This window comes from Halyomorpha halys, unplaced genomic scaffold (genome assembly GCF_000696795.3).
Source record: "Halyomorpha halys isolate HHAL.00 unplaced genomic scaffold, Hhal_1.1 Scaffold120.1, whole genome shotgun sequence".
Classification (NCBI taxonomy): Eukaryota; Metazoa; Arthropoda; class Insecta; order Hemiptera; family Pentatomidae; genus Halyomorpha; species Halyomorpha halys.
This window is the reverse complement of record NW_027108251.1, coordinates 298,471-309,406: the sequence shown is the minus strand read 5'-3', so window position 1 is coordinate 309,406 and position 10,936 is coordinate 298,471. Positions and strand designations below refer to the sequence as shown.

The 10,936-nt window shown below is 32.6% G+C and overlaps 2 protein-coding genes across 2 annotated transcripts in view; one reads left to right on the top strand and one right to left on the bottom strand.

Annotated features, from left to right (window-relative positions):
* LOC106678030 (hornerin) overlaps positions 1–10,936 on the top strand; it is an 80,869-nt gene that overhangs the window by 1,813 nt on the left and 68,120 nt on the right. The gene's annotated exons all lie outside the window — the stretch shown is intronic.
* The window catches only part of LOC106678035 (cytochrome P450 6a2), a 61,485-nt gene that overhangs the window by 2,153 nt on the left and 48,396 nt on the right, over positions 1–10,936 (bottom strand). Inside the window, exons 2-6 of the mRNA XM_067046619.1 lie at positions 9,831–10,187; positions 8,421–8,604; positions 1,958–2,241; positions 1,667–1,888; positions 1,344–1,595 (exon numbers count right to left, since the gene is read on the bottom strand). Coding sequence (XP_066902720.1) covers positions 1,344–1,595; positions 1,667–1,888; positions 1,958–2,241; positions 8,421–8,604; positions 9,831–10,185 — 1,297 coding nt within the window. The 5' untranslated portion in view covers positions 10,186–10,187. The remainder of the gene's footprint in view (positions 1–1,343; positions 1,596–1,666; positions 1,889–1,957; positions 2,242–8,420; positions 8,605–9,830; positions 10,188–10,936) is intronic.

The window sequence follows — 10,936 nt, the reverse complement described above, 5'->3', positions numbered from 1 at the left end:
TACTCGTTCACGAATCACTAATCAGGAATACATGACCAAAACCCTTCCTTTTTACCAATTAAAATTATAAATGAACCTATTTGATTTCTGTTTTGTTAGGGCTGTTTTTTAAAATTATAACGGTCATCACTTCTTTTTGTTTTAATGTCGTGATTTATTATTTTAAAATAAGCCATTACGTCACCGAGCTCACTTTATATTCAATCAAGTCTTTTAAATCCTACCAATTAATCCTAAATAATAAACTGAATTAATTTAAAGAACTAAATAAACACTCTACACTATACAAAAAATAGTGTTACCAGCGAAAGATTAGCCGATTTAAATGTTATAGATAAATAATCCATATGATTTTTTATCTTTATCATGTAAAGTGAATTTCGTTAAAATATGCACGCCATTTTGGAAAGATTCTGATCTTTACATAAAAGTCAACTTCGACAAATTCTTGAACATCATAGAAAAACTCTGTAGGATGTAAAGAAAATACTGGAAAATACATATAATGAGAAATTATATTAATAACTATACTTAAGACTATGGCACTAAATAATTTAGAGTCGAATTTATAGGCGGAACTGAAGTAACTAAAAAGAAAAATTAGCATCATTCAACTTTTACTTAATTAAAAAAAAAGCGTATTTTAGGATTTCTATAAGTGAAAATGATATTTGTTATTCAATCTCCTGCCAAGTGAACAGTTTTATAAAAGATAACGCAGTCGTTTAAGTGTAGTAAGAATACAAATAATTGATTAATTATCAATCAAAATGATTCTGAAAAAAATCTTTTGGAAATGTTACGCAAAGAAGAAAACATAAAAAAAAAAAAAATATTATTAATTAACGGCAACTTAAGTAAGTTAGGTAAGTAAGTTAGGCTCAAGCCGAGAAATGCAGGAAAATAAGATACAAATCCGCACAACCACTTTTTTAATCTCAGATTACGTGATGGCTGCTAAGTTTTTATCATCAAGTATTAGTTTTCGTTTATAGATAGTATATTTTTTATTGTGCAATACCTAAAAAAACTTTAATTAAAAACTAAAAAAATATAATTAATTTTTTGGAGAGGGGAATTTAACGTCCTTTTATTTTCTAATATACCGCAGGAAATACGCATTATCCTGTAGGTTACTAATTTATTGTGATAGAAGTGGAAAATTTGAGATTTATTCCGAGGGTTCCCGGCGAAATAAAAATCAACCCTCCCAGGCCGATTTCAAACAGCAACTGCTTTTAACACGAGAATGTGTCTTAACACGCTCGAACATGCACGGTCTCCACCAATGCTTAGCGCACCATTTTATTCTCAGATTCAACAATTAGTAATAATTTCCTTACCAATACATTTCCTCGGTCCATCGCCGAAAGGAAGATAAGTACCAGGTATCATATTGGCTTTGTTGTCTTTGGAGAATCTTTCGGGGTCGAACTTGAGAGGTTCTTTGTGGTACTTTGGGTCTCTCGAGAGACAGAACCCTGGTATTAAAACTTCGGTACCTTTTTCCAAGGTAATGCTCGTTCCTGGAATGTTATAAGGCTTCGTACAAATCCTGGGAGTGGCGTAATCGGCAGGATACATCCTCATGCTCTCTACAAAGTTTGGGAAAGTCACTAAACCTTTGCTAAACAACGCAAATACATTTTTAGCTGTTGGAAAATACCTTGTATGATTTGGGTTAGATAGATTGCCTCTTGGAGAGCCTCGTAGCTGAAATGCCCATGCTTTTCTAACAACGCATCCAGTTCATTCCTTGCCTTCATTAAAAATCGTGGGTTTTTAGACAGCTCGTAAATGCATGTTGAAAGGGCAAAGCATGTAGTCTCAAATCCAGCGACGTAAAAACTGAACACTTGAGCTGCAACCACTCCATCTCTTTCCTCATCTGTCACAAAGATTAAATAATTGCATTTAGATTTTAATAAATAAGCGTATGAATATTTTTAAAATATACCTGGAACAGTGGCAGCTACATTGCCCAGCCTGCTGATGAAGTCGGCCCGTCCCACGTGACTGGAAGTCTGTATCTTCAAGACGGCCTGCTTGACAAATTCAACGAAGAAGGAGGTGACTTGAGGCTCGAAAGCCCTCAGCCGAAGAAGGCGGAACAGCTTTGGAAAGCAGAACCTGATGGAACGCTTGAGGGCCGTCCGGTAGTTGCTTTGGATGGAGCGCATTCCCATCCTCCTAACCAATCCCCTGTTAGGATCCTCTCTGCTCAGGCCAAAAGCGTAACTACTGCAAACATATTTTGGAGCATAAAGTTTCTAAAAATTAATAGGAGTAATCTTGTGTCAATAATATACCAATTACTCAACATTGATTAATTTTATTTTGTATTATCTATTTTTCTTTACAAATTTTAGATATCATTTTTTTTCTTTAAGCTTTATTTTATAAAAGAAATGTTTTTACAAAGATTCACAAATAGACTATTTTTTTTTAATAGGGGTTTTGATACTTCATTACTTGTAGTATTAGATTTAGTGTGGATGGATTCGAATTGTCAGCTATTTGCTGTTTAGTTTTATCAGAATAAGATCCAGTTTAAGAATTCCATTTATTTCAGTAGTCAATTTAATACTGTATTAAATACTTTTATTTTATTAAATAAGATTATAAATAAATAAATCTATACCACCACAGTCCATGAAGGGTCAAGGGTGTAAAACTTTTCAAGGAATTAATGTTACTGGACCAACGGTTGTGCAAGGAGTTGATTCGGTCAGAATCAGAGTCACGTTTGACTGACAGATTTTTCCCCAATTAAGGGTACCCAATTTATGAGGCCGAGTGGATCCAGGAGGGCGGTTCATAATGGAAACTATGTACTTATAGCTACAGTAGCAAAATAAATAATTATCTGCTACAGCTGGATTCCAACCCGGGTCTTTGGAATTAGTAGCGTAGCGCCTTACCTCTGAGACACGCCACTTCCCTGAATAAGATAATAAAACAATATTAAAATTAAAACATTTTTTTAACTCAATCTGATAGTCAGGAAGAACGGCCCAAGGTCTTTACCGGAATCGTTTTCATTGCGAGAAAAGAATTTAAATAAAAGAAAGGAAAAAAAAAATCATGTAATATGATTTCACTGAAGAAAGTTTCATTTTTATTCTGTTTTTCGAATATTTTAAAAATTCAATCGAGTATTTCGGCAGAGATAAATCAGAACGGAAACTAAATTGCCGTTTTATTTTTAATATATTAGGTTGAGTGGATATCTACTTAGTTTAGCCCGATTGCTAAATATACACTGAGGCAGAACATTATACCCCCGTATCTTGTTTCCGAACAAGGCTCAGAGAACAGATCTGCGTTATGTAAGTGGAAATTTCATAAGTGCTCGAATTCTTCCATATTCAAAATTGGATCAACTGACGCCGTTCTAAGAGACACTTAACCACAGGTTGAGTCCCCGCCATAATCACTGTTATTACTAGACACTCTTAATTGACTTCTCTGAAACATATTTTGCAATCTTGAGGACAGGTGAGAACTAATATTCGAGTCATTGAAATTCGTCAAAAATTGGATAAATTTTAATTTTTGGAGTGGTACATTTGTATGTGTCGAGTTTCGACCAATTGTAATTTCTTGGAAGTGTTGATTGAAAAGGGTTTGCTCATTATATTTTAAAATCGATTCGTTAAATAATAAACCGGAATTTTGAAGAACCAGTTGGTCTGTTGGATTCTATTCGATCATTAGTGACAATTATGATACCTCTACAGTTCTTTTGACATATATAATAGAATATTTTAGTTTCTCAGAAGAGTTGGTTTCATCAAAAACATGAGGAAGGAAATATCCTTCATTTATTTAATTCAATAGATTTTATTTATTTAATTCTCCTGTAAGATAAGCCATTATATTATATTTTCCTTGTACTTAATGCCACTGTCCAGAAAACAACTTTTTCTGAAAGACATTTCTTTGGAAGGGATATAGGTGCAAATGTCACCCGTTTTATTCACCTCTTGTACACCACGGTTTTGGGGTTGTCCAATAAATATATACAACAAATATATTTGTAACTTATTTCTTTCCTGTTGATATATATATTTCCAGATCATGAGAATTAGTCAATAATACAACTATATGGAGGCGATGTTTCACAACTTTATTGTTTGCATTGTCATACCCTATAACGCAAAAAAAGAGAAAGTTTTTTCGCGTAATTATTAAAAACATGTACATAGCATAATTTAAGATTAATAACTATTACAATTAAAATATTATTTACAATGACCTATTACAGTTTATTCTAAATTTTGTGATACAACTTACTCACAGTTTGAAGCAGAACTGAACAGGAGTGAAATGGAGAATGTTTGGAGAAAGGGTTTGCTTTGGATTTTTCAATACGTAACCGTTCTTTCTGGGAGGTAGTCCGTCTGTTATTTCTGTTTTAAATTTTGTCTATTTATTTTTAGAGTTGTTATTATGTCTTATGTGTTTATTAGGTTAGAGTTACATGGACTTAAATATATTTTATATATCTGATTTGTTCGAGCTATCAAGAAAAAATCAAAGGTAAATATATCAATAAATTTTTTTGGTAAAACATTTCCATTATTTTTAACATGTGTACTATACAACCTAACACTTATGTATATCATATACTATTTAAATATTTTTATTCCGTTTCTTTATTTCACCATCTTATGAAGTTAAAAATTAGGATACCGTACAAATAATAATAATAATTAAAGAAATATTTTACTTTTCTAACAATAGTAATAAATAAATTAATAGACTTGTTAAAAAAATTAAAGAGGTTGTATTATGAAAACAACAATTGAAAGTACAATGGGTCTTAGGATTTTAAACATTTCTTGAAGCAACTGTGATTTTTACATTATTGTTATACAACTAAAAGGTTGTATAATTAATTTTGTCAAAAACACACAATTGAAGTATTATATTTAATTGGTCATGTTTTTTAATGACAAAATTGACCATGACGATAATCTTCCGTATTGGTATATACCCTAAATTCAATCATATCTATGATCCCTCTTTTGACCAAATGTGCTAAAATACTAAATGTAGTGTTACTATCTAGATAGGATCGTATTCAGTCAAAATTTTGCCTGGTATAAATTTTATTTGTAATTTTTAAAATTTGTTCACACCTAATCAGCCCCTCCTAAATCGAAAATTTTAACGTGAATTTATATGATGTTAAGAAGTATCTTTTGGAGGTCTAAACTTTCCTCTTCCCACCCCCTCGGCCATATTTGTTTGCGTTTCCAGCTTCTAGCTTCAAATCTACAGACCCTTTAAGCTGAGATAGCATTGAAAGGGATAGAGGATTTTATTGGATGTCAATTTTTTTCTCCTTTACCCTTCTCTTTTACCTTTCTTTTTTCCTTTATTAAGGATTTTTTAAGTGAAACATCTTACCGACGTTCTCCAAATCAAGAAAAAAAAAAATATTTGGGGATTAATTTATTTTGTGACACGGGATGAATCAGAAATGATAGGGAGAACGCATATCAATCCTGGCAGGAAAATGTTTTTGTTGTAATAGGAGAGTAGGAGCTTACAATAGTAACAATTCCGGCAGTGCCAGTCCGATTGAATTAGCTCCTGTCCTCTTACTCTCTTATTACAAATCTAATTATTTTGGAACTAATATTTTGTGCCATAAGCTACAAGAGTCAACTCATGATAATTATTAATACAATTTTAATACATTATCATTTGCAGAACTTTAACTTCTGTCGGACATTCGCTAGACTGCCACAGGTTTTTAATGAAATAAGTGAATAAAATTAATGAAAGAATGAAAACATTGTCCATCTAAAATAATACAACCTCAGTAGTAAGTTACTACTGCTCATGGTTTTTTTACAATTTGTCGAGATATTATAAAATATGTATACTTTTTTTTCGCATGAGTAATATCATAAGTCCTTTTCACGACCTCTATGGTCTATTCATTTCGCAAGGATTAGATCAAGTGTTAAAAAACCTTTACACCGATATGAAATAAATTGCATTTCATTCTTGTCGCAACTGTTTAAAGAAACTTTGGATTTATATTTTTACTAACTTTGTCGTAAAAATTATTTCAAAACACCTAAATACTAAACTTAATTCAATCAAAGAAAAACAAATTAGTATTGTGAAAAAAATAAGATGAAATTATAGAAATTTTCATACATACGTAGAACAATTGAGGAGTTTTTTTATCAGTTATAAAAGTTATCCTTTTCAAAACACCCACTTTACTTTTGGAAAATTATTATTAAAAAATATTTATTAGAATATCTTATATAGATTAGTTAATTATTTATTGAAAATGTTGATTTTAACACCTATTTACACGGAAGAAAATTCATTTTTGAAATTAACTGAAATAGTTTTCTAGGTAAAATCTGAATTTGTTAAAAAACCATTACATATAATAAGTGGTTATATTAACTGTTTATAGAATATTTCATTGTTAAATGAACAACGCGAGGTAATTATATTAGTTTTTTTTATTACATAACAAGGCTGTTAGGGAGTTTATTCAGAATTTTTATTTTTGAGGTGTGACTATTTGAACCAAAAAGCAAATAAAGAAATCTTTGGTATTTAGCGAATATGGCAAATTCATTGGGTCGCCCATAGCTCAGTGGTTAAGACACAGTCAGCGGTGCCGGTTCGAATCCGGCCTGGGACGTTGACTTTTTCATTGAGTGGCGGTCCCACAAAATGAAGAATTTTGACCCCCAACCATTGTTAGGCAGTATAGGACTCCAGTGGGAGTCTTGGCCAGAAAAAAAAAATCATTTATATCTTTTATTTTAAATTAAACTGAAACCATTTTTGTTTATATCATTGTGGTAATGGTTAAATGTTACTAAGAGATATGAGCAATTTTCAGCTATTTTACAGAAGTGGTTTTAATATAATTTATTAAGGAGTGCACTCCTACAACTTTTTTGAGGCTGTGGGTGTTGTCGAAGAAACGTAATTTCTGATTTTTTTTTTTTTAATCAAAAAGTAATATTAATAATGTAATTATTCATTCTGACAGGCCGAAGGTGTAGGAAGGACGGGGTAAGTCAACATGTGTTATATAATTTCTTGGTAGACCAAACGACTACAAGAATTGCCTCACTATGGCTCCGTTAGCTGCTAATATTTCGAGTCTCCAAGATATCGTGATTAAATCCCAACTCATTAAGCAGGCCTCGGACCTAGTCATTAATAACGCCATCTAATTTTGAATCGTTATTAATTTATTCAATACATTTTAAAGTAGCAGTGACTGCATACATTTTGTTTTTTTAAATTAAAGAATAACTGTTATGAACAAATTTAATTTTTTTAAGTTCCAACTACAGAAATAATACTACCGGTATTAAGGGATGGAATGTTACACCATATCTCCTTAAATCTATTCGTTGTCTATTGCTACTATCTGCTTGTCACAGCTCTATCTACCGCTGAACCGTTACAGGCCAATATAACGCGATCTATTAGCTAAACGTGAACGGTGATTATCAGAAAAACGTACTATATTAATATCAGTATGTTTAATTCTTGTGAATATTTTCAGTAAACATGTAATATATTGTAATATTCTTAAATTAATTAATTGAATCATTAAAGAATAGAATCTTCTGATCCACTAAAAGCTTAAGTCTAATACGTAATATCAGAGACCTGCAGATAAATGCTGAGTTATGAGCATTCCTCTGTGCTTGAGCAATCTTACTTACTGACTTAAATACACCTCCTTACAAGGAAGTGAGTATAATGGTGAATCAGAATATTATAAGTAAATTTTAAAAATTAAATTTTATTACTAATTCACTCTGCCTTCTTTGGAGTTACTCTCATTCTTTTATCTATCCTCGACTTTTATGTCCTCTCACCAAAATCTACAGTGATTAGCTGTAGAATTATCTACTCTCTCGACTCCCCTCTGACAATTACTGTCCATTCCTGTAAGGACCTTTAGGGCTTGCCACTCTATAAAGTTTCCATGTTGCGAGCATTTACGTCGCACATCTGCTATACTTGATAAAAAATATTGAACTGCTATTAAATAAAGATTTCTCTCTCTCCTTACATAAATGAGTTTAATTTTTATTTTATAAAACGAATAAAACAGTTTTGGGTTAATCGAATGCTAATTCTTATAATGCGCGTAAACTGTATGAACTGTCAAAATAAAAATTGTTGAAAATTGATTCGTTTCATTATTAAAACTTATTTTTAAAAGTTTAAAAATTAAAAAAAGTTATAAACATTTATATTTTAAGATTCGGTATATAAAAATTTTAAAAAAATGAAACTACTAAAAACTTGAGATATAAAAGTTTCGATAAAATTTAAATTGAAACTCATTTGAAATAAAATTAATAGTTATATTGAATTGCTGGTTTAGACAAGAATTAGAAGAGACTTACAGAATCACGTCAGTGACGAGCGTCACGGCGAGTGGGTAAATGTCGATGGCTTCAGTTGTGGCCAGCTCTGGCAGGATGGCGTCAACGGCCTCCTCTATCAGCGGGAGGGACTCTTTGATCTTACCTGAAGAAAAGATTGGAGTCAGTTTCGACCTTATCGTTTTCCATTTCTCTCCTGTCAAACCTGGAAAAAAAAACTTGACTATTATAACATAGCACTTAATTAAAATTTTAAAAAAAGTATGTTAGACCATGTCAACACTAATCCCCAACCTCCCTCAAAAATTGGGACGAACCATTTTCGACATATTGGTGTGAAAAATAAGTTGACGCATTCGTCAGCGAAAGTAGGGTTTGGGATCTGATGAAATCGGCATTGGATGAACTGCGTTACAAACTGTACAATCCCTGAAAATAGCATCGACATTGAATAAACATTTCAATCAATTATGCCCAAAAATATTTTGCGTTTGTATAGACATGAAACTAAATTTTTGCTTGAAATGTAAAATACAAGCGAAAATTTTCGGTTCTGGAATCATAATTGTTTCACGTCTTTATTGAATTCAAGGCCTCTATTATTTCCTTAGTTAGGAAGTAATAATAATATTATAAAGGAATTGAACATTTTCATAGTAGAGGTGAATAAGAAATTACCTCTGCATCTGGGAGTTATCATGATATAAAAAAAAAAAAATATATATATATATATGAAACCGATCAGAACAATGCTTACAAAGGGTTAGTATCATGGGCTTTCTTGAAGTCTGATAAAAGGAGACTTCAATCTTTGAGAGAAATGTCCATAGACGCATTTACGGGATGGTGAAAAATTGTTGGTTCATTTTGGAGAAGGCGCACAAATAGAAAGTATACTTCTTGCTAAATGAGCCTAATGAAAGAAAGTTCAAGCTCAGTCGATGAAGAAATCTATGGAGGTAGACCGGGAGACCTCCTAAAGTCCAATGAGTGGATGGTATTGGTGGAAATTTGAGGCTTCTGATCTGAGCTCGGGGTGGATGGACAGCTGCACTTCTCCGATTAAATTGGGTAAAAAGAGACGAGGAGGCTAGAAACCACTGATGGCCTATCAATCAGAGTTATTACAGTAATTAATTCTCTCGTTGATACGAGTTATATAACTTTGCACTTTCGTCAAAGGCCGATTAATCGAAAAACCGGACTGTTGTAATTTTATTTATTACAAAATTATAACAATCTGGTTTTTGAACTAATGATTTTAATTTTTATCCCTTACTCGGGGTGCAACCACTCCGCTGACCAATGCGAAGGCCCTGATGTCATTCTTCGTGGGCTTGTTGGTTTTATCAATAATATTTTAATATTTTTGAAACGTGATCTAAATGTAAATTATAATTAATTTACGAGATGTGTAAAATAAAATCTTACCTATGAGATGTTGGGATAGTGGATCCTCAGACTTGTCAAGCTGTATGGGATGTCTCTTGTCAGTAAAGTGCTGGAAGTCCCCGTGCATGATAGCCACTACTAGGGCCGGATCACGAATCATCAACACGGGAGTCCTGCCCTTGAAGAAGCCGAGGATCGGTGAAGAAGAGGACTCGTAGAAGCGGCAGATCTGCGGAAGGCCTGGGGTCAGGGAGCGCAGCAGTGCCCGGGGGTGGTAGAGCGGGCAGGCCTCCTTCCAGTCCGCCCCCAGCCGCCTCCAGTAGTATCTAGTTCGGTAATCCTTCCACAGCAGCCATCCGGCGACAGCCACCGCAACAGTGAGCAGTAGCAGCATTACTACAATATATATTATGTTATATCAAGCCAAGTAGCAGCATTACTCCAGTATATATTATGTTATATCAAGCCAAGTAGCAGCATTACTGCAGCATATATTATGTTATATCAAGCCAAGTAGCAGCATTACTGCAGTATATATATGTTATATCAAGCCAACAGTGAGCAATAGCACCATTACTACAGTATATATTATGTTATATCAAGCGGTGTAGGCTTAATTAGGAAAGGTACGAACCCAATTAGGTGGGCCTCAATTTGGCCCTCAATAATTTCACTATTTTTTTTAAAACATTATTTTAACGTAGATTACAATACATCCTTAACTTTTGTAAATTTTATTAGTGTAAATTTATTATCATTATATATTTTTTTTAAATCTGATTCCGTATTCACCGCAACTAATTGTGGAAAAACGGAAACGGAATACTATTTCGGTAAAAACCAACAATTGCTGGAATGAAAAAATGCAAAGAAAGTAAAAGTAAAAAAAAAGTAAGTTTATTGATACTGTGAGAGTAAATTACTTGAATGCAAGTAAATATATCAATCGAAATAAAATTAACTTTTGTATACCAAATGATCTGTACAACAACATTCTTTGCATGTGAAATGCAGGTAGCAGCACATTTGCAATTTTAGCAGGAAGTAACATTTAAAATGCGACCATCTTCTCAGTTGATTTTAGGGGACTCATTGCTGAAGATAGTTTTACTCAATCTCTAATAGATATTTTCTTTTGATTACTA